Consider the following 27,977-nt stretch of genomic DNA (forward strand, 5'->3'; position numbering starts at 1 on the left):
TGTAATCTCAGCTATTCAGGAGGCTGAGGCAAGACAATCGCTTGAGCCTGGGGGCACGGAGGTTGCAGTGAGCTGAGATCCTGCCACTGCACTCCAGCCTGGGTGACAGAGTGATACGGTCTCAAAATAAAATTATGGGAGGAAAAAGGGGTAAATAATTGCCTGGATAAATGTATGTTATTGTCTGTAATTGTTTGCATCTCCAAAAGCCGTGGCTGAGTTAGAAGTGGGTTTTGTAAGCTAGAATGGAAGGCATTGGGTATTTCTCTGAAGGACCCTGGGCAACCCGATGTGAAGTGGAGGTCTTTGCTAAGTCCTGAGCTACACTGAAGATACTGAGTGTGGGTGGACCTTGCCAAAGTGATGCCCCGCAGAACAGAGGAAAGTCCCCCATTGAGCCTAGAGCCAAGGAAGCAAATGTCTGCCATTTAGAGGCGCTACTTTGCCCTTGTTACTGGCCAAGATGTGTTCAAAATACTGAGAAGCAGGTTTAGTGTACCTTGCTGCCTAATCAAGAGGTTTCTAAGAGCAAAAAGAAACTTACAACTTACACTGTTTGCTTCCTGGGCTGTCCTATTCCATATGTGGCCTCCAGCACCCGTGCTCAGGCCCAGGGCTGGGTGAAGGAACTGGGCCTGACCAGCAGGCATGTTGGCGGCCGCAGCCCTCAGGCGGCTGAGGAGGCAGCTTTCCTGCCTTCTGGAGTATAGCCTAGCAGGAGGAGCTGCAGGACCAGGGAGGAGTAAAGAGCTAGGAATGTGGTTTCCGGAGCACCAGGAAGAAAGCTGCCTGGGTGAGGGTGGGTGAGGCCCAGGACAGGCAGGCGTTTCTTTCTGCACATCTAGGCCTGAGGTCACTTCTCCAGCATCTGTCCATGGGAGCTCTGCCAAGGCTGTGCTGGGCTCTGTCTGCTCAGCCCTGTTCTATCAGCTTCTAAGAACCCCTCTTGCCAACTCCACCCCTCATCTTCCCTCCCCACCCCCCAGGGAACTGCTGGGTGTAGTTTATATCGTGGAAGTGGGGTGGGCAGGGTCCATGGCTGGTTCAGGGGCCTGGCCACGTCTTTATGTGTATATCTACCAGCTTCTCTCTTGTCACCATTCTTGGCATCCTCAGACTCCAAAACCACAGATCAAGGCCCATGACTCATTACACCAAAGATCTGCCAGGGCCACAGAGTCAGTTCCAGGGCCCTAGAGTCAGTTTCAGGGAGCGGGGCTTCCAGGTGTGCAATAGAGTGGGAGCTAATAGAGTGGGTGCTTATGTGTCTGAGGGGGACCTGTGGAAGATGAGTATAAATATATGGATGTCTAAAAGGACTGACTGAAGACTCATAACTTTCTGTGCCTATTTTTGAAGCTGCAGGTGAAAATAACTAGAAAAATAGGGTTTGGTTTGGCAGGCTACTTGGTATTATCTAGTAATACTTAAAATGCACGTATTCTTTCACCCAGTATGTCATGGTTACAAGTTATGCGTCTATCATATATATATACATAGCCACACATGTACACTAGACATTTTTGATAAGGACATTTATTATAGCACTGTTTGCAGTAGCAAAAAAGAAAAAAAAAGGAAACAACTTAAAAGTCCATCATTAGGAAACTACTTAAATCAAATAAGGCGTATCCATATTATGCAGTTGTTATTATGTGGCCATCAAAAAGAGCGAGTGGGATTTATAATGTGATACAAAAATCTCTCCAAGCTGTATTATTAAGTGAAAAAAGCAGGCATGTGTAACACCCCACAGCTTGTGTAAACACAGGCGGGGAGTGCGTACACACGTGCCTGCAGGTGCATAGCCCTGCATACACAAGAGATGGCACCGTGGTGCTTTTCAATGAAGGGGAACAGGGGAGCTTGGGGAGAAACACACACACCCTTTTGCAATGTTTGAATTCTGTAATTGTATGAACGCATTCTCTAGATTTATCTAATGTCAACATTTCAAAGACTAGGGTTGGGGATGAACTGTGGCTATACATAAAGTCTATATATCGTCACCATTTTGGTTCCCCAGCATCAAAAGAGTGACTATGCAGGTGAAGGCAGTAATGATGCAAATGGAAATGTGGCTGTGAGCAAGCAGCTGGCTCTACAAAGCACACAGGCCTGGACTCAGCCTGTGAAGCGGTGGGTACTCAGAAAGTGACACTAGTATTTTAAATAAACACCCAAGAGCTTTTGCATCTGATTGTTCCCTTCAAAGTAGTCTGCTGGGAGCCTAGATCATCAGAGGATGTTCATCAGAGGGTGAACAGATCATCCTAGATCACAGAGGAGTTCAGTGCTAAGAATGTGTCAAAACCTTCTGTCTGGACCTTCAGAGTGGTGACAGGAGTTACTCATTCGTGGCAAATATTTATCCACAGAGGCAGAATCTGAATTTTGGAAATGGTCAAATGTCTTTTGGCCACAAATTTGGTTAAAGAGATGAAAAATCAAGTTAGGCAATTACTCTTTTAGTAAAAACCAAGCCATAGAATCAGAGCAGGCTGCGGCTCTGGTGTCCCTTAAAAACTGGCTCTGAGAGTGAAGCCCCAAAAGGATGCTAAAAAAAAAAAAAAGTGCGCCTTGGCAGCATCATCGGGATGAGGCTGAGGTCCCCAGGGGACCACTTTGAAAGTGGCAACGCTCACCTGGGCAGCGCGGGTTCTGTTTATTTGTTAGAGAAACCCGCCGGCCCGGGGCGCGGCGGCTGGTGCGGCGACTCAGCTCTTCTTGCGCAGCTGGCTGTACTGCGTGCGGCCCAGAATGGGCTCCATGACGCTGGGCCGGAAGAAGCTGTCGCTGACCCTGCGCTTTGGCTTCTCGCGGGGCACGGCCGGGAAGCCCGGGCGCGGCGCTGCGGGCGTGGCGACTTTGTCCTCCAGGCCCGGGCCGGGGGGCGCGCCGGGGCTCTGCGCGCTGCGCAGGCTGCGACGGGGCTGTGCGAGACGCGGGGCGGGCTCCGGGCCGGCGGACGGCGCCCCAGACGCCCTGCGCTCCGCCTCCCGGCGCTCGACCTCGGCTGGTGGGTTGTCGATGTCCCGGAATTCGCTCTCGGGCTCCATCAGCGACAGCCTGGGGAGCTGAGGGCCCGGCAGCCGCCTTAGAGTCCTGGCTTGGCCCTGGGCCCTGCGCCTCTGACCCACCGCCCCTTCCCGGGCCCCTCGATTGTTCCCCCGGGAGCGGCCGTCAGGAGGACACAGGCTGGGGAGCGGTTCAGTAGTTTGGGGGACACCGGGGAAAGCCCTGAGGTCCTGCCCACTCTGAGCTTCTCCATGGACCAGGCTGCTCAGGCAAGCCAAGCCTCCCAAAGTTTCAGGATCCCCTAGGCCTTCCTGAGGGGAACCCTCAATGGGAGGTCATCAGCTTTCCTAACTCTTCCTTGCAGCCCACACAGTGACCTGGCCAGGGACGGGTACACCTTCCTGGGGCTGGCCCGAGCGCAGGATGAACAGGCGGGCTGCTAAGATCCCTGGCATGCTGTTTGGTAGAGTGACTGAGTAACCCACCCCCTTACCAGCTCTAAGGGTGCTTTCTGCCCTGACCAGCCCCGCCCCCCAGGCCTGCATAATCTGTAACCTGCTTTGGAAAGGGACTCCCAAAGGGATGGCATTGGTATCCCCTGGGTTTTTCCTATTGGTGACAGGTGATAGAATTGGGTGGAGCCTGCTGCTGTCCCCTGGAACTCATGGCCCACCCCTCAGGGTGCCCTGGAAGCCTCTCCAACCCCTTCCCAGGCAGCAGCATGCAAACCTGCCCAGCCCTTCAGTTGAGAGCAAAGGGGTGAAGGTGAGCCACTGGGATCCTGGGACTGATGGCTGGAGACTCCTCTACCAGCAGGTGGGAGGGGCCGTGGGGAGAGGCCTCAGGCCAGAGCCATGGGCCTCTATACTCCTGGGGCTGGGAGAGGCCCAGTATGTTAAAATGTTGCCAGGGCACTGAGGACTGGAGTGGCGGGCGGTCTCCAGAGGAGTAGGGGAAAGGAGGGGGACTGCAGCCCCTTCAGTCAAATCTACTTTATCTGCCATGTCCAGGCCCCCTTGGGACACTAACAGTTTGCCAGGGGTGGTACTCACCGGCACGTAATGCACCACTGTGTCCACCACGTTGTCAGTAACGCCCTTCAGGGCATCTGATAGGGACATGGCCCTCCCCTTGGTTGAGGAGACAGCAGGGGCTGGTGTGAGGTGAAGCACTCTCCCTGCCATGCCCAGCACAGCTGCAGGTGCCCATGTCACAGCCGAGATGGTGGTCTGGAGGGTCTTCTGCAGGGTATGTGCCACACCACCCAGGAAGCCTCGAGGGCCTGGCAGGGCTGCTACCTGGGGGCCAGAGCAGGGTCAGTGCCTCCTGTGGTAACTCCCCTGACCCTTCCCTCCCCACCAGCCCCAGGGCTAGAGGGGAAAGCATGAGAATACCAAATTTACAAAACTTCAGGCCTATTCTGCCACTAGCAGTGTGGCCTTGGACAGGTCACATTCCCTCTCTGAACCTCTGTTTCTTCTCCTGCAAAATGGGACAATAATCTCTGCCCTGCCTATTTACAGAGTGTTGCAAGGGTCAGCTGAGAGAATGACATGGAAGTCCCTCGCCAGCTGGGCATTTGGGGGTGGGGTGAAGGGTGTTGCACGCACATGCCGTGCCCCTGCATCTGGGGCAGAGGCCCTGAGTTCACCCTATGCCTCTGCTTCTCACCCCTTCTGTGGGCTGGGGGACCTTGAGGCTCCCACTCTCCCCCTCACCTCACTGAACTTGTTCTCCTCAGTCTCCAATTCTTCCTCCTCCTCCGTGTCCTCTCCCTCCGTGTCTGTCTGGTCCTCATGATCCTCCTCCTGGGCGGCTGCGAGGCTGTGCAGCCAGGGTACCCGCACTTCGCTCCTCCGCCGGGACACCGCCTGCATGGCCACTGAGGCACCCCACTGGGCCAGGCTGCTCTGAGGGAGGATGGCAGCAGATTGCTGGCTCAACTGTCCCTGCTGAAGGCCAGGGAGCCCCAGCAGCCCAAGCCCCTCGCCCCCAGGGTCCGGGCCAGGTGGTGAGCAGGGCTCACCCCCGGCAGACTTTTCTGGAAACTTTTTATTGAGTGGTAATCTACATACACTAAAGTGCACACATCTTTAGTGTAAGCTCTATGAATTTTTATAAGAACACACCTGTGTAACCACCACAGATCAAGACATAGACCATTTTCAACACCCAAAGACTCCCTGTGTCCCCACTCAGTCCATATTCCCCCAAGAGTGACAGTCCTGCTCTCTGTCACCATGCCTTAGTTTTGCCTATTTTTGAACTTCATGTAAGTGGAGTCACACCATGTGTATTCATCTATTAATAGCTTCTTTAGTTAAATATGATGGTGTAAGTTTCACCCATGTTGCTGCAAATGGAAGTAGTTCCTTCTTTTTCATTTCTGTGTAATATTCCATCATACGAATTTCCTGTAATTTACCCATTCTACCGTTGATGGACATTATCATCGCTTCCAGTTCTTAGCTAAGGATATTGCTGATCTGAACATTTTTCACTTGTCTTGGGAGACTTAAGTGCTCATTTCTGTTGGGTATACACTTAAGAGTGGAACTGCTGGGCCATAGGATATATGTATGTTAGCTTTGGTAGATACTCCTCCCAGATCTTTTAAGAGTGAAAAATTCAATGAACCAGAGTGTCCCATGGGAAGAAATTGACTGAGCAAGTGGGCTGGTATCTCCTGAGGCACATTCTAAACCTCTAGGGAGCCCCACAAACAGAGCCTCCTTATTACACAGCTTTTGGGGATGCCACTCTGTTCCATGCGAATTGTGGCACGTGAGGTTCTGCCCACTGCAGGCAGGGTCCAGGCATGTGACTCAGTCTCAGCTGTTATTGATGCAGGGGACAGAGGGGAACTGCTACTCCTGTATTCCTGCAGGGGCAACACTTGCTTGAATGAATGATCCACGCCTGATGATGCTTTTAAAAGTACTGCTCAAAAGATGGCTGAAAAGTAGTCATCTTGTTTGCTGGCCTTTATGCTTTAATATTGTTTTATTTTCTTTTCTGGCCTTAGTTTCTTACTAAAATTCCTTATGAAAAACATCCAGCCTATTTCTGCTAAGATACAGAGAGGTGGAGGTGGGGAGTGGTGGGGAGTTAACTCTCCCTGGGCCTAGAAAGGGCAACTTCACCTTGGGTGCATTGGTGCTGGGTACACTCTCCCTGACAAAATGGGTTGTATACTTTGTTTATTTAAGGATGACAGTCCCCAGTGCTTGCATAGCAGATGGAGGTCCTGCTGTCTTATAGGTGGGAAGACCCATAGAAAGAGGTCCACTTGGGGGGATGAAGGCTGGGGCTTGTGGGAGACTCAGAGGGAACTGGGGGAGATAGAAGTGAGTGGTGGGGCAGGAGCACTCTAGCAAGGCAGGCCTGCCCTTGCTTAACATCCTCTCCCTTCTCTTTCCCTGTGGTCTGGAAGGCCATCCCTCTACCCCTCTCAAGTCCTCTTAGAACTGAAGCCCCAGCCCAGGTTGGAAGAGAGAATGTTCTCAGGACAGGAAGGGGTGATGGGTGGGGGATGGGAGGGACTAGGAGGCCCACAGGGCTCCCAGGCACCCGGTCAGTCAGAGCTCAGGGCAGATACTTACCAGGGGCACCACACCTGGGATCCACATGGCCACGGTGTGGCCCTGCTCCAGGGCCCGGGCCATGGTCTGCACAGTGTATCGAGAGAGGGTGTTGGTCAGAGCCCCAACCCTGCTCAAGAGGCTTGGCTTGGCCTTGGGAGACTTCTGGGCTTGCTGGTGTCCAGGAGCAGGGGCTGGGTAGGGATTTGGGGGGAAAGAAGAGAAAACAGGTCAGAGAGGGGCCGGAGAGATCTGGGTCATGTCTAGGACTGGAAAGTAGGTGTTCTAGGTCCACCACAAACTCACTGGTGAGTTCCACAACTCACTTTCCCTCTTTACAGATGGGGTGGGGGTGGGGGGGGTAAATGATTATGAATCCATCTGAAAATCCCACTGGCCTTCCCTATTCCAGAGCAGTGGCTGGATGAGCCACCTCCTGCTGATTCCCCGGCAGTGTGTGTGACAACTCACTCCCAGGCCGAGCCTCCGAATGGCAGGTACCTGACTCTTCCTTGTCTGGAGGGAGGAGGTGCTCCACCACCTTCTCAATGCTGCCCAAGGCCAAGTCGGCCCCTCCAGAAGCCAGTCGGCCAGCTCGAGTGTTGGCAGCAAATTCCGCAGTGTCTCTGGCCACCCCCCAGGCAAGCTCGCACCCGGCCAAAGCGGCCCCCAGGACCTTGTCTGAAGTGCTCGCGATGGGAACGCTGATGCTGTTTCTGGCACTGCGGAGGCGGGTGGAGATGGTGTCCTTCAGCTCAGAAGCAATCTGGGGGAAGTTGGTGGGGGTGTTAGGCATGTGGTCTTGCAGGCCCTACAAGGGCTGCCCTTCTGGGGTCTGGTGGCCTGAGCCCAGCTCCCAGGAAGGCATCATCTAAAGGCCCAGGGAACTGGTACTGATATTTAGGTACCTGGAATTAAGCTGGGCTTTAGAGGGAGAGGGCTCCAACCTTCCCTGTGCCAACTGTTTGGATCTCCTGGCTTCTTCACCCCGCATCACAGCCTGTCAAGATCCCTCCCATCCTGTGAGGATGACCCCAAAGGCTCGTCCTTGGTGCCACCTGTCCTGATACCCTTGGGCTCACAAGGAATCTCCTCCATCCTTTCCTCAGAATACAGCATTTCTATTGATTTATAGGTGTGCTTGATCTTCCTACAAGTTCTGCATTGAAATAATTTGTCTTTTTCTTCATTATTCTGGGAGCTCCTTTGTGACAAAAATGTTGCCTTTTATCTGGAAAAATGGGGAGCAAAGAGCACAGGTCTCACAGCTGAATAGACCTGCTCTCATTGTCCCCACTTAAGGCTGTGTGGCCGTGGGGGAGACACTGGTTTCCTCTCTGTAAAATGGAGATAACAACCCCTATCCCAGAGGGTTGACAAGTGGATTAAATAAGAGCGCTTGATAAAGCATAGGTGATAGCCCCGGGCATAGGGTAGGGCTCAGTACATGTTTGTGGGAAGGGTACATAGTTGGTCAGTGAGATAGATGAGGTCAGAGACTGAAGCTTATTCCCCAGAAGCACCAAAAATGAGTCCTTATCATAGCAACTACCCAATAAATATGTAGCCAGGTAAAGTGACCTTCAATCTCATGGTCCATAAAAGGTTGGATCTTGAGGATATGGGATGGCACTCCTGGGATCTGAATGAGTGTGACTCATGATCTTAGGCAGCTGTAGTTGCCAAGTGGTCCAGGGCAGACTATGGAACCTCAGATCCCAGGGTGCGGTATCGGGAGGCAGTGGGACCCGCCTCAAGCTCCTGTTTGGGTTTGCCTCTGGGCTCGTGCCTGCTGGTCCCAGAAACCCCACCTCCATTTAGCTTCACAGGGAGAAGAGGAGCCTGTTGTGTGGCCTTGGGAGCAGGCAGTCTCCGCCAGCCTTGGAGGGTGCTCACCATGGGACACAGACTTCCAGTCACGGCATCAGCAGCCCCTGCCCTCTCCTCCCTGAGAGGTGGTGACGACAGAGTGCAGGGAGGCTTCGAGAGGTGGGAAGGGGCTCACCTTTTCAGGGGGGTACTGGAGGGCGGGGATCTTTTCCTCCAGGTGGTCCAAGCCTCGGCAGGCCAGCTCATTGGCAGCTGTGACTGGAAGGAAAGGGCCAAGTTTGGGTGAGCCCTGCCCCTCCCCATGAGAATCTAGCACTGGCCTCTGTGCCAAGGAAGTGACTTGGAGCCCTCAAATCCCAAGGCCTGCTGCCTCCCCAGCATCTCTGGGCCCCAGGCCCTTTGCCCTCTTTAGCCCTTGTCTGCAGGGACTCCTTGAGACCCGGGCCAGTTTCTTCTGTCTGTGTGGGAACTCTGGAGTCGCTCAGACCTGCACTCAAAAGGCCAAATGACCACATCTAAGCAGCCTGGGGCCTCAGCTAGTCACAGCCTGTCTGAGCCTCTGCTTCCTACCTTATAAAAGGTGAATTAATGGTGCCTGCCTGGCAGGATTTTTGTGAAGAAGAATGATGGGAGCTATATGAATCACCAACAAGTACCATTCTTTCCCTCCTTCTCTTCCTTCCTGACCTGCATGGGGGCTCTGAGTGAGCATGAGGAGGGAGAAGAGAGGTGTGAGAGGGAAGCAGATGGCAGTGAGGCCTTGGGGCTGGGCCTGCTTAGCTCTCAACATGACAAACTCCCAGCACAGCCAGTGCAGGCCCCAGGCTGTCCATGCTCTTCTTTTTAACCACTAGGTGTTGAGATGGTCAACTGTCTGAAGAGGGTCACAGGGAAGGGAAAAGAGTTGCCCCCGGAGAGTGGCATGCATCAGAGATGCACCTGCTTCAAGGGGATCCCGCCTGGATTGGCCGGGACATCGGCTCTGCAGCCATGGCCAATGGGGGCCACAGCTTTCAAGGAGAGTTCTTTATACTCTTTCATATATTCTTTCTCCAGATACCTTATTTTTCTTCACAAAATTCTCAAGCAGCAGAGAGCCCAGATGACTTGGCTGTCTCCCAGTTGGGCAGAATGAGACTCAAGGAAACTATTTAAGGAGCTTGTAGCCAGAGACACGGCCTGGGCCTACTTCACATCGGTCCTCTCCTGTTTGCTGTGTGGAGTCCTCAGCTATCCATAATTCTGTAATTAGGATGGTGGAAGGTACCAGACTTTTTGGCATTGCTGTGATTTCCCTCAGCCCTGTGTATGCCTCGGAGACCACATTTTTAGATGGGGCGGAACAATTTGAGTGGTGCACATCTGGTAAGGCCAGTAGGAGAGCCATCTTCTGCCTCCAGGGCCCTGGCTGGCGGCTCTCTGCCACCCCCACCCGTCATGAGCTGCTACCATCAGCTGCTGGGCTCAGCCAGCTTTCCCCTCCCTCCGTGCCCTCCGGCCCTGCCAGGGCCCCTAGTGCCGGCTGCCTCTGCCTCTGCCAGACTCTGCTGGTTCTTGCTGCTGCTGCCTGTGCTGCCACAGTGAGTGTCTGGTCTGCCATGGGCCCTACCCTCACCACTGCCTGCATAGCCCTGCCTTCCCTTCCCCTGCAGATTCTCTGGCCATCATTGTTATCCTAGGAAAATGCCAGCTGGGCCATAGATAGGCATCTATAGATGAAAAGAGATCTGTATGTATACCTTTATAGCCATAGATAAGAAGACCATGCAATGGGATGTGGGCAGTTAAGCAGACAGACAAGCAAGTTATCAGACAGTCAGACAGACTGAGAGGCGGACAGACAGACTGGAAGGTAGGCAGTGAACAAGCAGGCAGCTGCTGAGCGCCGCAAGGACTCACACTGGGTGGACAGCCTGCGGACCACCGGCTCCATGCTCCAGGCAGCCAAGCTACTGGCACTCTGCACGCCCTTCTCATAGGCATTGCACACAGAGGCCACCAGGGGGTGGGCTTCCTTAGTGCTGGTGTAGGTCTTCTGGAAGCATTCGCAGGTGCCACTCACCACCGGCAGCTGCAGGACCCGCTGCAGCACATTCTCCTGCTCCTGGTGCGGAAGGAACACATTCAAGTTGTCCCACCTCCCTCTCCAGCCTCCCGGGAAGCTGACCCCAGGGTCATGGGGACCAATGGTGCAACTAGCCTGAGTCCAAGCGACCTGGGAGGAACCAAGGCCAAAGAGGTCTCTAGATGCCCCAATCATGGGAGCGTGGGAGAGCCCATGGGGAAAACAAGAGTCAGCCGGCCATGTCCTCCTGGTCACCATCCGGGGTGCTGGAGAGCTGCCAAGGCAATCTCTGTTCTCCAGGGACCAAGTCAGATCCCATCACCCCCACCCCCACCTCAGCTCACTCCCCTGATACCTACTGGTAGAGAGCAAGTGTTGTTAATGTCTAGAGTTTTAGTCCACCTTTGATTGGTGGCTTCTCCAAACATTTTTCTGGTCTTCCTGGGGTACTGCCTCCCTGCCTGTGTATCCCGACCCCACTGCCTAGAACGCTCACCTTCCCTCCCACAGCCCTTGCTGCCTGCCGGAATGCCATTCCTTCAAGACTCTGCTTGACCAGCACTTCCCCTGTGAAGCTTCCAGACTCTCCTCCATCACGTCGGAAACCACTCCCTCCCTGGCTCTCTCCACATTCGTCACACCGTGCTGTGGTTATGTGTGTTCATCTCACTCCCCGTAGACTGTCATCTCTGCATCCCCAGAGTGTAGGCTAAACATGGCACAGTAATGTTAGCTGAATACGTGAACCACAGTCAGGGCTGTGCCTAGTAGAATGTGTAGGTTTAGATCTGCCCAACTGCACAGAATCACAGAATCTTAGGGGACTTTGTAGTAAGAATCCTTTCCATCGTTCCTCTGGTCGACTTGTATTTGTTTTTATTTATTTATTATTTTTTATAGAGACAGGGTTTCACTCTGTTGCTCAAACTGAAGTGCATTAGTGCCATCATAGTTCACTGTAACCTCCAACTTGTGGGCTCAAACAGTCCCCACACTTGTGCCTCCTGGGTAGCTGGGACTACAGGCGTGTGACACCATGCCTTGCTAATATTTTTATTTTGTAGAGGGGGGGTCTTGCCGGTCTTGAACTCCTGGCCTCAAGTGATCCTTCTGCCTCAGCCTCCCAAATCACTGAGATTATAGGCCTGAGCCATTGCGCCCAGCCAAGACTTATATTTGAATGTCTCCCTGAATGAGAGCTCTCCCCCTCACAAAGTGGCCTGTGTCCCTTGTTGGACAGCTTTGCTGAGCTGAAATTTGCCTCCAACCCCCTGTTCCACACTCTGCCCTCTGGAACAAAACTGAGCAAACCTATTTCCTCATCCATGGGTTGGCCCTTCACATATTTGAAGTCAAATATGTCTCCCTTTAGAAGTGCCTCCATCATGTTAAATGGCTCCAGTTCCTAACTTCGTTTACAAATGGTTCACACTGTGGTCTGGTGACCCCCTCTCCTGGACATGCTACAGTTTTACATTATCTTTCTTAAAAATATACTACCCTCGCTTGAGCCCAGGAGTTTAAGGCCAGCCTGGGCAACACAGGGAGACCCCGTCTCTACAAAAAAAAATAAATAAATAATAAGAATATAATTAGCAGGGCATGGTGCTGTGTGCCTGTGGTCCCGGCTACTTGGGAACCTGAGGCGGGAAGATCGCATGAATCCAGGAATTGGAGGCTGTAGTGAGCCATAATCACGCCACTGTACTACAGCCTCGATGACAGAATGACACCCTGCCTCAAAAAACAAAAAACAAACAAACAACACTCAAAGACAGCACTCTGGGTGCGATCTGCGCGTGCTGGGTGTAGTGGAACAATCGTTTATCATTTCCGGGGTGCTGTGCTGTTAGTAATGCACCTTTGGCAGCAGTCACATAATTAAGTTTTAGGTCACCTAGGAACCTTAGTGAAAAAACACTGGTCTTTGAGTAAAAGAATGAATTCTAGGGCTAAGTATAGAAGCTCATGCCTGTAATCCCAACACTTTGGGAGGCTGAGGCGGGAGGATCATTTGAAGCCAGGAGTTTGAGACCACTCTGAGCCACAAAAAAAAAAAAAAAAAAAAAAAAAAAAAAAAAAAAACTGGTCATGCTAATATTTGATGGCATGTGGACTACACAGTCCCAGCTGCTGGGGAGGCTGAGGTGAGAGGACTGTCTGAGACCAGGAGGCCGAGGCTGCAGTGAACTATGACGATGCCACTGCACTCCAGCCGGGGTGACAGAGCAAGACTCTGTATCTAAAAAATAAATAAATAAAATTAAAAGAACAAATTCTAGGCATGCAGAGGGAAAGAACATTTGCCAGGTGCCATTATGCTGCAGGCACTGGTCTGGGTGCCTTGGTGACATGAGCTCACTTAATTCTAACAGCCATCCTCTGGGGTCAGCACTGTCACCAACACTGAGTCGATGAGGAGATTGACAATCAGAAACAGGAAGTGATTTACCCAAGATCCCACAGCTGATAAGTGGCAGAGCCAGGATTCCAACACAAGTTGGAAATGGCCTACCTGGGATTACCTTCAAAATAACATGAAGTGGGGGAATTAATGGAAGTGAGGATGAGGCAGGATTGGCCACGAATTCATGGTCTTCGGGGCTAATAAAGGGTACATGGGGCTTACTATGTTCTTTTCTGTCATTCTTATGAATGTTGAGAATTCTCCGTATCAAAAGTAAAAAGAAAAAAAACCCCAGGTCAGATTCCGATGCTCAGGCTCTCTGTAGCTTTGAATATGACACTGTGGCATGGTTTTGCTCGCAAAGTGAAGACCTGACCTGTTCTGTTTGTAGGAGGCAGAGTTCAAAGACCCCCATCAATGACACCTACATGTACACTAAGACAGAGCAGCCCACAATATCTTAGTTTTTTTGTTTGTTTGTTTGTTTGAGATGGAGTCTCGCTGTCTCCCAGGCTGGAGTGCAGTGGCGCGATCTCAGCTCACTGCAAGCTCTGCCTCCTGGGTTCACGCCATTCTCCTGCCTCCGTCTCCCAAGTAGCTGGGACTACAGGCGCCCGCCACCATGCCCCGCTGATTTTTTGTATTTTTAGTAGAGACGGTGTTTCACTGTGTTAGCCAGGATGGTCTTGATCTCCTGACCTTGTGAACCGCCCGCCTTGGCCTCCCAAAGTGCTGGGATTACAGGCGTGAGCCACCGCACCTGGCCAATATCTCAGTTTTTTATCCTGCAGGTGAATTTGAAATTTGAACTAGAAATAGACTATGACTATAAACAAGAAAACATTCTTTTTAACATTTTGGACGAGCCTTCAGAGGTTGTTTTAGACAAAACCGAAGGAGGAAAGAGATCCTGGGAAGGGAATAAACCACCGTCTGTTAGAATGGCTTAACCATGTACTTGACCATTTTACGCCTCTCTCTGTTCTATGATTCAATAGAAAACAAAGTGATTCCTAGTGCAAGAGTTAGTAAAAGCCTAACTTGGGCAAGGTGGATATTGCACAGGTTCATAATTTTTAAGTTTCACTATCTGAACTGTGCCCAAATCTGAGATGCCTTGCCAGGAGCCATCAAGCATCCCTAAAAGTATCAAATCACTTCAAGTCACAGTGAAAACCAGGTCAGAGATAGAACACCAGACACACGGAATATCCCACCCTTCCCCCCACACAGCAGCACAGGCTGTGCACCGTCTAACTCCGACAGGTGACATTTGCCGTTATGAATGATTCTGGAGACACAGAATGCAGTGGCTCTGCACTGAATGCACATCCAGCTGGGTGGTGGACAGAGCATGGGCTTCTGCGTCAGGGTTTAAACAGTAGTTCCTTCCTCTCCACTCCCCCCGTCCCTAAGCCAGGATTTCTGTCCCTTTTTTTCAAGGTGCTTAGTTTTTAATAGGCATCTTTTTTTCCCCTCCCAGATCCTCCAACTGCCCCCTACAAAAGGTGGTGAGGGCAAGAATAACTAAGCCATGGTAGTCAATGAACTAGGATTATAATCTGGGAATATCTTGCCCTAAGTCCCCTGCATCTCCCCTCCCTGCTTCTTCCTCCTCCCTCAGTTGTCCATCCCCTGTCACAGATGAGCCCAAGTTACTTACAGGGAGGTCTCCATCCAGCAAGGTGAGGCCTTTGTTGACTGCCATCCTCGCTCCTCAAGCTGCAAAACAGAGTCCCAGGTCCCATCAGAAGCCCTCAGGCTTGAGTTCCACTGGGTCACTTCCCTACCTCTCATGACCACCAACTAGGCCCAGGCTGCCTGGGGGCCCATTTGCCCTGAACAGAAGGCATTAGGTTGGAGGGTGAATGTCACACACAATAGCCCCACTCCTTAGGGTCCCATAGCTATGAGTTGCTCCATAGCTTACTTGTCAAGACTGATGTTTCTTTCTTTTTCTTTTCTTTTCTTTTTTTTTTTTTGAGATGGAGTCTTGCTCTGTTGCCCAGGCTGGAGTGTAGTTGCACAATCTCGGCTCACTACAATCTCTGCCTCCCGGGTTCAAGGGATTCTCCTGCCTCAGCCTCCCAAGTAGCTGGGATTACAGGCGCCCACCACCACACCCGGCTAATTTTTTTTTTTTTTTTTCTGTTTAGTAGAGATGGGGTTTCACCATGTTGGCTAGGCTGGTGTCGAACTCCTGACCTCAAGTGATCCACCTGCCTAGACCTCCCAAAGTGCTGGGATTACAGGCATGAGCCACCACACTGGCTAATTTTTGTATTTTTAGTAGAGATGGGGTTTCATCATGTTGGCCAGGCTGGTCTTGAACTCCTGGCCTCAAGTGATCTGCCCACCTTGGCCTCCCAAAGTGCTGTGATTACAGGCAAGAGCCACCACGCCCGGCCAAGAATAATGTTTCCTATAAGAGTTCAGGTTAAGAGGCCAGGCGCGGTGGCTCAGGCCTGTAATCCCGGCACTTTGGGAGTCCAAGGCAGGCAGATCACCTGAGTTCAGGAGTTCAAGACCAGCCTGGGCAACATGGTGAAACTCCGTCTCTACTAAAAATACAAAAATTAGCCAGACGTGGTGGTGGGCGGCTGTAATCCCAGCTACTTGGGAGGCTGAGGCAGGAGGATCGCTTGAGCCTGAGAGGTGGAGGTTGCAGTGAGCTGAGATCCCGCCACTGCACTCCAGCCTGGGTGACAGAGACTCTGTCTCAAAAAAAAAAAAAAAAAAAGAGTTCAGGTTAGGAAATAAAAAATGCAGGTAGCCATAAGAGATAAAAAGTTTTAGATAAAATCTTAAGGCTCTTAAATGAGGGTCCAAAAGAGACTAAAACAAGAAGTTTCAAGCTGGGTGCATTGGAAAGCACCTGTAATCCCAGCTACTGAGGCTGACATGGGAGAATTGCTTGAGCCCAGGAGTTGGAGATCAGCCTGGGCAATACAGTGAGATGCCCATCTCTAAAAAAATAAATAAACAAGTTAAAGGTTTCATCTTTGAAAAGGCTCTGGGTTAATTCCTCTATTTCTCTCTTTCTCTCTGTCTGTCCCTCTCCCCCTCTCCCTATCTGTTTTTTGAGACAGGGTCTCAATCTGTTGCCCAGGATGAAATGTGGTGGCATGATCATGGCTCACTGCAGCCTTGACCTCCTGGGATCAAGGTACCCTCCCACCTCAGCCTCCCATGTAGCTGGGACTACAGGCATGCACCACAATGCAGGGCTAATTTCTTTTCTTTTTTGTAGAGACAGGATCCCACTGTGTTGCCCAGGTTGTTCTTGAACTCCTGGGCTCAAGTGATCCACCTGCCTTGGCCACCTGCAGTGCTGGGATTAAAGGCATGATCCACTGTGCCTATCCAATTCCTCTATTTCTAGATTCTGGTATCTATACCAGAATCTCTCCCTCAGTAGTTTCCCTGCAGAGTTTTTCATCCCCAGCAAAATCCCCAAGAGGCCCTTACCTTCAACTTCTTCCCTTTAATGTTCATAAACAAGCCATGTAAGGCAGGTGCCCCAGGACCCCAACACTCACTCCGGCTGACCGCCACCTCAGTCTCACAGAGCCCAGGCTGCAGAGTGTCTCCTCAGGCAAAAACAATTCCTGTCACTCCTGGGAGGCTTGGGCAATGCTGCTTCCACCTCCCAGCTAGAGGAGGGCAGAGAGGGAGAGACAACAGGGTCAGCCAGTTGTCATGGTTATCTGACCCAGGGTTCCCCAGGCATATCCTAACTTCTCTAAGGACATTTAGCAAACAAGGAGGTAGGTGGCAGAGCTGAAGGAGATCCAGGCTCAGAGGACTTAGTATTCCAGAGCCATGAAGCATCAGTTCTATAATGTTCCTGCCCTCAATTCACAAAAATCTGCTTTCCAGAAAGAAGGTATAGGGATAGACATCGTTAAACTCAAAAGCTCTAAAGTTCTATATACCTCTGCAATCTTTTGGCTCCTTTTCCATAGAGGGTCTTGTGGGACAGTTTTCAATCCATTTCTCTCATCTTTTCTTATTTACTAGCAAGAGTGAATGTTGAACAGTAAAATTTAAACCCACACAGAAGAGTTCATCTGAATGTATTCATCTTTGATTATGGAGATAAATTGCCCTCAGTGAAGAAGTGACAGAGCCGGGAGTTGAGTTTTTGACAATATAGCCTTTGAGTTGAGGGAGGAATTCCCACTTCTTAGAATTCAAAAAAATTTATTGAACTTTACCTGGCCTAAGATGCTACCAGAATGAAGAGTAGGAGAGCCAAGTAGATTTTTATTCTCCTAAGTCTGGATAAGCGACAGTGTTGACTAAGATTCTATCACTAATCAATAGCACCCAGACAACCAAGAATTAGCACCCCTCAACGATTCTTTAGCCAGGACTCAAGCACAAGCCCAAGTTCTAGTTCCTGGCTTCAGATATGATGGAGGACTATGGTATAAGCCATAGCTTTCAGATTAACTAAGAAGGGCCTCTTCATGAAAATAGACAATAGGAAAACAAAACTTATTTTCTTTGTTGCTGGTGGAATTTTATGTATTGCTGACTCTGCTAAGTCACACAGTGTGGGCAAGAGAAGAAAGAGGCAGGGGTGGGGAATTATGAAAGATCCTTGGTAATAAATTACGTATCTGTGATGCAATAAAGTAGGGAATGAGCAGACAGGAAAGGGAGGAGTCAAGCAGGGAGGCTTCAAAGGAGTAATATGCTATACGTTTAATACTTATTGATCCAACCTGTGCTTTTCAAATGTAAGGCAGTAGAGAAGACAAAGTATTTAAAGTGGCCTCTGCCCTCACCTCAAGGTTCAGCACAAATTATCTGTGAGGCTGTGACTGGACAGCAACCTGAGCCAAAGGGCAGTTTTCAGCCTTCAGAGTAGTGGCTTTAAGCCAGAGGGAACATAGGGCTTTGTGCCTGAAAGCTCTGCCAAATCAAATAGTCCTTTGGCTGCTTTAGCTGGGAGTGCAGAATGTGGGTGAGAGGTGAGAAGTGGTGAAAGGGCCTAGGAGAGTCCCGAGGGAAGACAGAAGTGTTAGTTTTCTAGCAGTAGCTTGCAGGGCATAGAGTTCTATCTTCTTTCCTTCTCGGTACCTACCTGCTTTCCCTACCCCTCCACCAAGTGAGAGCAGGGACCTAGGTCATCTTGCTCACAAGTGGATACCCAAAACCATGCATGGCACTCAAACATTCATTGTTGAATAAATGAATTGTCAGGCAACAATGCTCAGTTATGAATGTGCTGGGCTGTACATCTATGAAGAACTTCTTCGATTTTTGGCATCCCTCATGAATGTGGAGGCTCTGGGGTGGAAAACATTAGTTACAAAGAAGGATTCACAGGGAGGTACCAGGACACCATTAAGGTTTACACAAACCTCTTAGAAGAGGTAGTATTTCCCAAACTCCCCACCACTCACCATTGCAGAGGACAAAAGTACCAAGATGGATACCACTGTAACATAACATACCACCATGAATTCAAGGCAGACTTACCCAGGCAGAAGCCAGCCAGCGATTGACAGGGCTACTGTAGAGCACCCTCTCCATGGCAGCAGTCTAGATGAGTTCATTTCAGAGGTCCCTCTCAACCCAGAGGCTCTACATCTCAATCCTTCTCCACCCTCCTCCTCAGCCTGGATCTTCTAGCCCAGAGCTCGCTGTACCAACTGTGTAGGCTGATTGAGGATTATCTGCTGGATTGCCTTACGTTTAACTCTTCTCTCTTCCCAGAACACACTCACAGACACAAGTCAATTTTGTCTAGAAATTTATTGAACATAGTTAATCTATTACAGTAGAGGATCTGGACAATAAAAATAGTTATTTAAGCTTTTTATTTGCCCTGACCTAGTAGCTTTCATGTCTCTTAAAATTCCCTAAATTTTATTTCTCAAATCCCATATCGTGATTGGTTAAACAGACAGCCAAGAATCTGAGTCTATTTTTTGAGAATCTCAATCACATTTCTGGGAAATGTGACTTATTGAGTACATATTTATTTTCTCATTTCCATTCAGATAAATGACACAGCTTTGCTGGGAGGACTGACATCAGCCTCCTACCTGCTGGCATCCTATTTCTCTACCTCACCTCCCTCAAACTAAAGGATCTGTAACCACATATAAAGACCCACACCCAAGATGGCAGATAGGAACACAAGTCAATGTCATTGACTCAGCATTCCATTGTCCTCTTCACTGGCTTCCTCCTGCACTTTCCACCTCCCTCAATCACCCTACAAATAAGACGTCTGATTTATCGTAGAAAATTGTGACTCTCTTACATCTGGAGTATTCATGAAATTTTTTTGACTGGATAAATTTTGATGAAAATTAATGTAGAATTGCCTAAATTGTTAGAAGGATTTAAATAAAACAATCTAACTGATAAGTCTAAATACTGTTTTAATTTTTTTTTAAGACACAGGGTCTTGCTCTATCACCCGGGCTGGAGTGCGGTGGAAGCTCACTGCAGCCTTGAACTCCTGGGCTCAAGTGATCCTCCTGCTTCAGCCTCCAGAGTATCTGGGACTACAGGCATACGCCACCATGCCTGGCTAATTTTTTAACACTTTGTTGTAGAGATGGGGTCTCACTACATTGCCCAGGCTGGTCTTGAACTCCTGGCCTCAAGCAATCCTTCCGCTTCAGCCTCCCAAAGTGCTGGGATTATAGGTGTGAGCCACCACACTCCACCCAGTTTTAGTTTTTCTAGAAAAGAATATAAACCACTGGACAAGGAAGTTTCCAAATTATGGGAGAGTAAGAGGCAAAAAACAGGATTCAGGAGGGGATCACATTTCTACTCAATTCTGAAGACAGTGGGAGAGCATGGAGAGAACACTGGATTAGGAGTCAGAGGAATGAGGCTCTAGCCTCAGTTTTTTGTTTGGCTCACTGTCAGCTTCTTATCTGTCACAGGCTACATAAAGGCACCCATTGTGACCCTGTACCTATTTTTATAAGTCCCTCCGGTCTGCTTCTGAGTTTTGCTTATTCACTGCACCCATAGACACAATTTATACCATGAAGGTGCCTGATGCTTTTCTGATTCTACTTCTGCACAGAGCCAGGACATGAGTGCAGTGATGGTATAAGGGCCAACAAGTTGAGAGGCTGTAAGCCCAGCTCTCCTCCATCCTGCTACTGACATCAGAGCCTCTACTAGATCTGAGAGTGCCATGCACCAGACCTACTGTAATCATGTGAAACCGATGATCCATATAACCCTAAAGTTATTGTATACTAGTGTTCAATGATCAGTGCGATTGGGTCTTTTTAAATTTTTTCCTTTCAATTTTTATTCATTCAGCAAATACTAAGCTCCCACTATGCACATAAGAGATGTTCAATCAATGTTAGATGAAGGGAAAATATTCAGAAATTCACAAGTCACTCCAGCACTCCAAAAACATACAACTCTTCATGCTCCTCCCTTCTCCGTTCTTGGCCTCATCTCTGCCCACATCGTAGGTTGTTAAATGCTCACATGAACAAGAACTTAAGCACAGTACGACGTGGCCTGTGACTTATACAAATGTCTATCCCACTAAGAGGCCATCTTTTAAAGTAGGTGCTAGTCTAGTTCCAAGCCTAAAAACACCCTAATGGGTCTTCAGCTTCATCTGAGGATATGCCACAGTGATCATGCCTGCTATAGAGGACACAAGACCTCCAAGTCCAATGATGCCAGGATTGGATTTATAGATCCCCAGCTGGTCCAAAGGGTTCAGGATATCACAAAGGTTCTTCACTGTGTCCAGGAGCAAGGGAGGATGCTGCTTCAGAGATCGGAATAAGAGAAGTAGAAAGGATTGGAGCCATTCTGTTTCCTCCTCAGCCACGCTGAACCAAAGAGGATCCTGGGATGCTGATTTCTCTTTCTTTGCCCTGTCACATGTAACTCGTTTCATCTGCAGGGAGATTTCATACAGATCCCTGACCAGGCTCAGCAGAAGAGAATAGTAGTAGTGGTGAGCAGCCCTCGTTCGCCATTTCTCTTTGTTGATGCCAGAGGTGAGACCTACGCTCCTCACCCAGAGGATGGTGTCACAGATGAAATAAATCACACGGTTCAGGTTGGCTAATGTTAAGCATAAGCGAGGTACCAGGTCAGTGGCATGAATGCTCTGCTCAGTTGCCTGTATAGCTTGTACCACATTGCCTAGTCTGAACCCTGCAAGTAGAACCCACAATAGTGAACAGTTATTTCATTAGTACACAACGGGAAGATAGAATCCCTGTATCAGGGTGAGGAGCCAGCTTTTTGTTGTTTTTTGTTGAGACAGGGTCTTGCTCTGTCACACCGGCTGGAGTGCAGTGGCACCATCACAGCTCACAGTAGCCTCAACCTCCTGGGCTCAAGCAATCCTCCCACCTCAGCCTCCCGAGTAGCTGGGATTATAGGCACAAGCCAGTGTGCCCAGCTTAGCACTGGTCTTTTTAACAACTGATGGTCATTAAAGGCTCAGCCTTTGCTCAGAAAAAGAGAAAGATTTTACAGTACATTAAGGACACCTAAAGTGATCTTGGAAGGCAAAAAATACAGTGACTCTTTAAATTTACCTCCTCCATTGTAATGAACACCTTAATGTTGACTGACGGCATACTCCAGGCAAGGTCAATCATGAGTGTGGACTGTTACATTTGACTATTTACCAGCTACACTTCTTTAGAAGGAAGGTACTATGATAACATGAACTCCAGATGCAATACTCTCTTGGAGAGTCTGATGCCTTGCATTTTATTTATTTTCCAGACAAAAGACTGTCTTTTTAAAAAACACTATTATCATTTTGCCATTTCTCTGGTCCAAACCCCTTTTGGCTACCTATTGTCAAGAAAATAAAGTAGAGATGGTAGAATTTAACGGATAGAACAATTAATAATATTGTCACAGAGCTCCTAGTTGAATTAAATCAACCATTGCAATGGCATGTCCTTATGTGAGCATGTAATTCAATTCATCAGGGATGCATCAATCAATAGGTACTTACTGAACACCTTCTGAGAAAGAGTTATAGTACTAAATGTCACGGAGGATACAAAAGAAGTACTTTTCCTTGAAGGACCATACCTTAGACTCAGGAGGCGCTCAGAAGTAGCTACTCTCAGAAAACTTATAATTTCAGAAGGGGCTGGGCGCGGTGGCTTACGCCTATAATCCCAGCACTTTGGGAGGCCAAGGTGCACGGATCACCTGAGGTTAGGAGTTTGAGACCAGCCTGGCCAACGTGGTGAAACCCCGTCTCTACTAAAAAAAATAAAAAATAAAAACAAAAATTAGCCAGGCATATTGGCGCATGCCTGTAGTCCCAGCTACTAGGGAGACTGAAGTGGGAGAATTGCTTGAACCCGGGAAGTGGAGGTTGCAGTGAGCCAAGATCAGGCCACTGCACTCCAGCCTGGGCAACAGAGTGAGACTCCATCTCAAAAAAAAAAAAAAAAAAAAGAATGTTTGGTATTATGTTATCAAAAATAACATAAAATAGTAAAATAGTATATGTAATGACTATTTTAGTATATAGATTCTGGGTTCCAGTTCTGGCTCTTGCACTAACTGGCTGAATGGCCCTGGATAAGCCCCTTCTGGACTTACAGACTAGTGACCTCTAAAGGACCTTTCAGCTCCAACATTCTAAATAATCTAAATAGAATTTCTAATCTTGGCCTTCAGTGCCATCCAGAAAAGCTCACCCCACCCTTCCCATCCCTCTGCTTGACAATTTAAATCTGTCAAACTAGTTTTGTAGTTTGACAATGATCCTCCCATACAATGGTTTACTCAGAACAGTTCTGAGCCTTTATTAGAGAAAACTGCCCTTCGAAACTCTCTTCTTCCTTCTCTCTAGCCTCACCTCAAGTTCCACCTCCTCTAAAACACCTTTCTTTTCCTCTACCTCAGCCAACAAGTTTGGCACTAAATCTTATATATCATTATTTAAAGCACCTTACTTCTCCCATAAGGCTCAGGAATGTACCTATATAACATAGGTGCTCAAAACCAACTGATCAATATGTGATGCTCTACATTCCATTCTAATGCCTCTGCTAACCTACTATAGCAACATCTGGTTTTCATCAAACAACAAAGAGTCAGAAAGTCAATTGCTATGAAAAGTACTGGATTTCCCAGTATGACATATTATTAAAGTGAATTTAATAAACACAAAATATTGATTTCACTTTTTACCTTTCGCATGAAACCTACCTCAAACATGGTCTACAAAAATGTATCCACCTATATATCCTCTAGCACTCCTCAATAAAGGAAAAAGGCAGGTGGTCTAGGATATAACTATTCCACTCTTGTTTAGAACAAAGGGGCTCACAGGAGCAGAAGCTCATGTCAGAGACTGCTAAAACATACTATGATTCTAAGAACTAAAGGTGAACTAACACATTGTCTGTCTCACTGGTTACGATTCAGCAGAAAGATAAGGTGTAGCACCACATGTGAACATAAGAGGGTGTTTATGAATGGTCTGCAGCAACACATTCAAACCTGTTGTGCCATGAGGACAGCCTTACTGGTCAATTTCACCAATAAACTTGATTGACTAGAAATTAATGACCTAGAAATTACTCCATGAATTACAGGGTCTGAGGCTGAGGATTCTAAACCAGGAGCCACTGTCCCTCAAGAAACAGGGTACTTACATTTACGACCAGTGCTCACACTGGACTCCAGTTTCTTGAGCTTCATTACCACCTTCTCTTTGCCAGCTTTGGGCTCTAACAAATATCTAAGCAACATGCATGTGTACTGAGTGGCTCTGAAATGGAAAAAAAAAAAATTGAAAAGAATGATTTACAAACCAAATAAAACTTAATTCATGAAGTAAGGGAAAGAGAAACACATGCCTCCAGACAACATTTCCAAGACCATTTCTCATGTAGCAACTCTTACAAAAGCAAAATTCTGCAACAGTCATTCTACAGGAGAGCCAAAGGGTAGAACATGTCATGGAAATTTAACACAAAGGTAATGAAAACAAATTCTGCAATAATGCAGCCAATGTGCCTCCAAAAGGCCTTTTGCTGGCACAGAGAAATGGATATAGTCAAAGTGAGAAACTGTACAAAATCTCCCTCATGTTAAGTCTACAAAGATCCATATTCCTTCTCTTCCCTGGTTTAGATTTCTTTCTTTCTTTCTTTCTTCTTCTTTTTTTTTTTTTTTTGACCGAGTCTCGCTCTTTCGCCAGGTTGGAGTGCTGTGGTGTGATCTTGGCTCCACTGCAACCTCTGCCTCCCTGGTTCAAGCGATTCTCCTGTCTCAGCCTCCCGAGTAGCTGGGATTACAGGTGTGCACCACCACGCCCAGCTAATTTTTGTATTTTTGGTAGAGATGGGGGTTTCACCATGTTGGCCAGGATGGTCTCGATCTCCTGACCTCGTGATCTGCCCTACTCAACCTCCCAAAGTGCTGGGATTGCAGGCATAAGCTACTGGCCTGATTTTCAGATTTCTAAAATGAACTTTTCTACCATGTACTTAACCTACCATCTATGTGACAGGACACAAACTCAAACCAGAACCAAATGAAAAGTCCACAGTTTAAAGATTGTTTAATTTTTTATAAATGAAAGGACCAAATACACATCAGTACATAAATTAGTATAAATATGTTTTCATAGTTGTCTTTCAAAACTTATTCGTATTTTACATAAAATACAGGCAGAATCCTGCTTAATACTATATATTTAATAAAGTGATTATTGTCATGCTTACAAATAACAATGACTTACTAATATAAATGTAGGAGAAATTTTACATCACATAGTCACACATCCAAATCCATTTGGCAATCTGCTAATAAAGTAGGTGCCTGGTTCCTACTGTCTTGTAAGTGCATTTGAATCCCTTTATGTTATAAATATTATTCTCAATAAAAATGTGGTACATTTTCCATTTTCTAAAATAGTGAACTTGTTACTAGGAATGAAATAAAAAGAGAAGACTGGAATCATAAACAATCGCTTTCTCTTTTTTAAGTGTGCTTCCCGGTTACAGGGCTGGTCATGTCAATGACTCTGCCTTTCTGAGCTTTGGTCTAATAATAAGGATCAGGCCAACAGTGAGACATTACTTTTATTTATTTATTTTTGAAGTGAACATAAACTCGATTTTATTGTCTTCATAATAAAACAAAAGATGACACTTAGAACTGGATCACTTGGCCCTTTCTCTTGTTATCTCCTCCCAGTTCAAAATGCTGGCATCTTTTAACAGCCAGGATTCTCTTAGATCTTCACTGGCCTCAACACACTCAAGCTTTAGCACAAACTTCTTGGTAGTTTTAGACTTTTTCTGGAAAATCGGCTTAGTCTGCCCACCACAGCCACTCTGCTTCCTGTCATAATGCTGCTTTCCCTGGGCATACAGAGAATCCTTGCCCTTCTTGTACTATGTCACTTTGTGGGGTTGGTGCTTGCCACACTTCTTACAGTCCGACAGGTTTTAGGAATGTTCACCATGTTTGCGTGAGCATTATTGGCACAGAAAGCAAGGTATTATTTTATGAATGCCAGTGTGGTCATAAAGGTTATACAGATCATCAAGGAGGTTGGGAAATGAATACTAAAGATCTCAGATCTTTTGGAATAAACATATCTTAAATTATTATTATTATTATTTTTCGAGACAGAGTCTCGCTCTGTTGCCCAGGCTGGAGGGTAGTGGTGCGTTCTTGGCTCTCTGCAAACTCCGCCTCCCGGATTCAAGTGATTCTCCTGCCTCAGCCTCCTGAGTAGCTGGGATTACAGGCACGTGCCATCACACCCAGCTAATTTTTGCATATTTAGTAGAGATGGGGTTTCACCATGTTGGCAAGGCTGGTCCCGAACTCCTGACCTCATGATCTGCCCACCTCGGCCTCCCAAAGTGCTGGGAATACAGGTGTGAGTCACTGCACCCGGCCTAAATGATGATGATTATTATTTTAATTTTTTTTAGATGGAGTCTCGCTCTGTCGCCCAGGCTGGAGTGCAGTGGGGTGATCTTGGCTCACTGCAAGCTTTGCCTCCTGGGCTCATGCCATTCTCCTGCCTCAGCCTCCTGAGTAGCTGGGACTACAGGCGCCCACCACAACGCCCAGCTAATTTTTGTATTTTTAGTAGAGACGGGGTTTCACCATGTTAGCCAGGATGGTCTCGATTTCCTGACTTTGTGATCCGCCCACCTCAGCCTCCCAAAGTGCTGGGATTACAGGTGTAAGCCACTGCACCCGGCCTAAATGATTATTTTTTTAACCAACTTCCTTGATAAACCCTGCAGGGTACATTCTAGGTACACTGGAATTACAGGTTTCTATTTAATGAAATTTCTATTTAATGAAGCTTGTATATAAAGCAACCATTTAAAAAACCTATCAAACTAATGAGAAAGCCAGTATAGCTTGGTAGTTAAGTGGGCACTGGAGTCATTTGCGTGGATGTGAATCTCTCAGTTCTGCCATGTAGTACCTATTAACCTCTTTCTGCTTCAGTTTCTCCATCTGAAGTGGGGAAAATATTTAGAGTATCTACCTCACAGGGTTGTGATGAGGGTTATATAAGTTCATAGTTGCAAAACACTGGGAACAATAGCTGGCATAAAGATGGCTTCCAAAAGCCTCATGGGGCCATTCTAATTGATCTGTTTGTATCAGCACTTGAACACCCAGAAGAGAAAGCAGAGCTGTTAAATAAAACTGCAACTGTAACTATTTTTTAATTAAGCAAGAATCAACCAAATCTCTAAAACATCATGAACTAGTACTGTATTCGTATTAAAGATACAATCTCTCAGTTCTTTTCGTTTCTTATGGAACCAAAAGAAAAAGAGACACAATCTCTGTTTAATATTTTCAGTAGCACAGCATGAACCTTAGAGGTGCACTTAGTTCTTTCTGAGCTTCTCCCCACTGTATTTCCCCCCAATCCAGTTGGTGTGGTCTCATCCCCGCTATATTTTGTTTTACAATTTACAAAACTATTCCACATGCAGTATCTCAATGATACAGCCTGGGCAATAATGGAAGAGAACTTCTGTCTCTCCTCAAACATTTCAAGAGGTATTTGAGACCGGGCGCGGTGGCTCGCGCCTGTAATCCCAGCACTTTGGGAAGCCGAGGTGGACAGATCACCGGAAGTCAGGAGTTCGAGACCACCCTGGCCAACATGGCGAAACCCCGTCTCTACTAAAAATACAAAAAGTAGCCGGGCGTGGTAGTGCACGCCTGTAATCCCAGCTACGCGGGAGGCTGTGGCAGGAGAATCGCTTGAACCCGGGAGGCGGAGGTTGCAGTGGGCCGAGACCGCGCCGCTGCCTGGGCGACAGAGCGAGACTCCGTCTCAAAAGAAAAAAAAAAAAAAGAGATATTTGAAGTCACACCAAGTGGTTTGCTTCCCTAGCCACAAATACTAACCCAAAGTTTCTCTTTAAAGGAGATCCCTCAGAAGAATGTTGAGTGGAGAGAACCAATCTTTCTGTGCCCGGAGAGCAAAGTTAGGAGGGGAGGAGGATCTGTCAGCCGGTGTCACGTCGTCGGCGGTCTCGAGGCGGCCAGGGTGCCAGGCACTGGGGCTTTCGTGCACGGGGCTAGGACGGGACGCGGGTGCGTTGGGCCCAATCACGTTGAATTTAGGGTAAGGAGGGGCTCGGATACTAAACTCCCTCCGTAGGAGCTGGCAACGTCCTTCCTGCTTCCATCTACTAGGCTATCACCTCCTTTTTCTCGGGTGCAGGGGAATAGGCACAGGAGCCGAGTTAGGGCGAGAAAGGGGCGGAGGCCGCTGGCACCTGACTCACCTGAAGAGTCGGTCCCGGCCCTGGGTCTGGTTGGTGAAGCGGGTGAAGGCGTCCATGGCTTCTAGCCCAAAGGCCACGAGTCGCACGGGGCTCAGGCGTGGGTCCTCTGTGGCCCGCCGGATCCCCAGGGAACAGTCAGTCCCAGGTTATCCGCTGAGGGGGGGGGGGGGGGGCTGAGTCTCTCCGCCCCAGAGGGGGCGGGCGCACTTTCTGTAGAGCAACTTCGAGGACTTCCGGTTTAAGCCGGAAGTTGTGGTTACCAAGGCGACGCAACGCCGCCCGGCCAG

The 27,977-nt window shown here is 48.3% G+C and overlaps 3 protein-coding genes and 1 pseudogene across 19 annotated transcripts in view; 1 reads left to right on the forward strand and 3 right to left on the reverse strand.

Moving 5' to 3' along the window:
- Window positions 1-1,520: 1,520 nt before the first annotated feature.
- PLIN1 (perilipin 1) lies at window positions 1,521-18,658 on the reverse strand. Its single transcript, XM_024925705.4, has 10 exons — window positions 18,392-18,658; window positions 16,370-16,554; window positions 14,565-14,623; window positions 10,329-10,533; window positions 8,605-8,687; window positions 7,101-7,365; window positions 6,621-6,793; window positions 4,737-4,928; window positions 4,071-4,316; window positions 1,521-3,077 (listed from the first exon to the last, which is right to left on the reverse strand). The coding sequence occupies exons 3-10, from the start codon at window positions 14,607-14,609 to the stop codon at window positions 2,718-2,720; spliced, it is 1,569 nt and encodes a 522-aa protein (XP_024781473.3). The 5' UTR covers window positions 14,610-14,623; window positions 16,370-16,554; window positions 18,392-18,658; the 3' UTR covers window positions 1,521-2,717.
- On the reverse strand, window positions 18,653-27,925 carry PEX11A (peroxisomal biogenesis factor 11 alpha). Of its 2 annotated transcripts, none has more exons than XM_063596917.1 (3): window positions 27,691-27,925; window positions 23,557-23,672; window positions 18,653-21,073 (listed from the first exon to the last, which is right to left on the reverse strand). In XM_063596917.1, exons 1-3 carry the CDS (start codon window positions 27,744-27,746, stop codon window positions 20,502-20,504), a joined length of 744 nt encoding a protein of 247 aa, XP_063452987.1. In that variant the 5' UTR covers window positions 27,747-27,925; the 3' UTR covers window positions 18,653-20,501. The 2 variants fall into 2 exon arrangements, with proteins under 2 accessions (XP_063452987.1, XP_063452988.1); XM_063596918.1 differs by having other exon boundaries at window positions 20,170-21,073; window positions 27,308-27,820.
- Window positions 25,061-25,376, reverse strand: LOC129394038 (large ribosomal subunit protein eL42-like; annotated as a pseudogene).
- Window positions 27,912-27,977, forward strand: part of WDR93 (WD repeat domain 93) — a 50,596-nt gene continuing 50,530 nt past the window's right edge. For 11 of the 16 annotated variants that reach the window (XM_055098969.2, XM_055098970.2, XM_055098972.2 and 8 more), the window contains exon 1: window positions 27,912-27,977. The gene's annotated coding sequence lies outside the window, so the exon portion shown is untranslated. The other 5 variants (XM_055098971.2, XM_055098975.2, XM_034939406.3 and 2 more) reach the window with 4 other exon arrangements.

This window comes from Pan paniscus, chromosome 16 (genome assembly GCF_029289425.2).
Source record: "Pan paniscus chromosome 16, NHGRI_mPanPan1-v2.0_pri, whole genome shotgun sequence".
NCBI classification, from domain to species: domain Eukaryota; kingdom Metazoa; phylum Chordata; class Mammalia; order Primates; family Hominidae; genus Pan; species Pan paniscus.

Bases quoted from the DNA above. Each gene is read 5' to 3' on its own strand.
- PLIN1 (XM_024925705.4), bottom strand. From the start codon at position 14,609: ATGGCAGTCAACAAAGGCCTCACCTTGCTGGATGGAGACCTCCCT. The intron at 7,366-8,604 runs GTGAGCCCCTTC...AACTTCCCCCAG, and splicing joins TCCAGTACCCCCCTGAAAAG to ATTGCTTCTGAGCTGAAGGA. The intron at 6,794-7,100 runs GTACCTGCCATT...ATCCCTACCCAG, and splicing joins TCCAGACAAGGAAGAGTCAG to CCCCTGCTCCTGGACACCAG.
- PEX11A (XM_063596917.1), bottom strand. From the start codon at position 27,746: ATGGACGCCTTCACCCGCTTCACCAACCAGACCCAGGGCCGGGACCGA. The intron at 23,673-27,690 runs GTGAGTCAGGTG...TTTCCATTTCAG, and splicing joins GGCCGGGACCGACTCTTCAG to AGCCACTCAGTACACATGCA. The intron at 21,074-23,556 runs GTAAGTACCCTG...TTCTACTTGCAG, and splicing joins TGTGAGCACTGGTCGTAAAT to GGTTCAGACTAGGCAATGTG.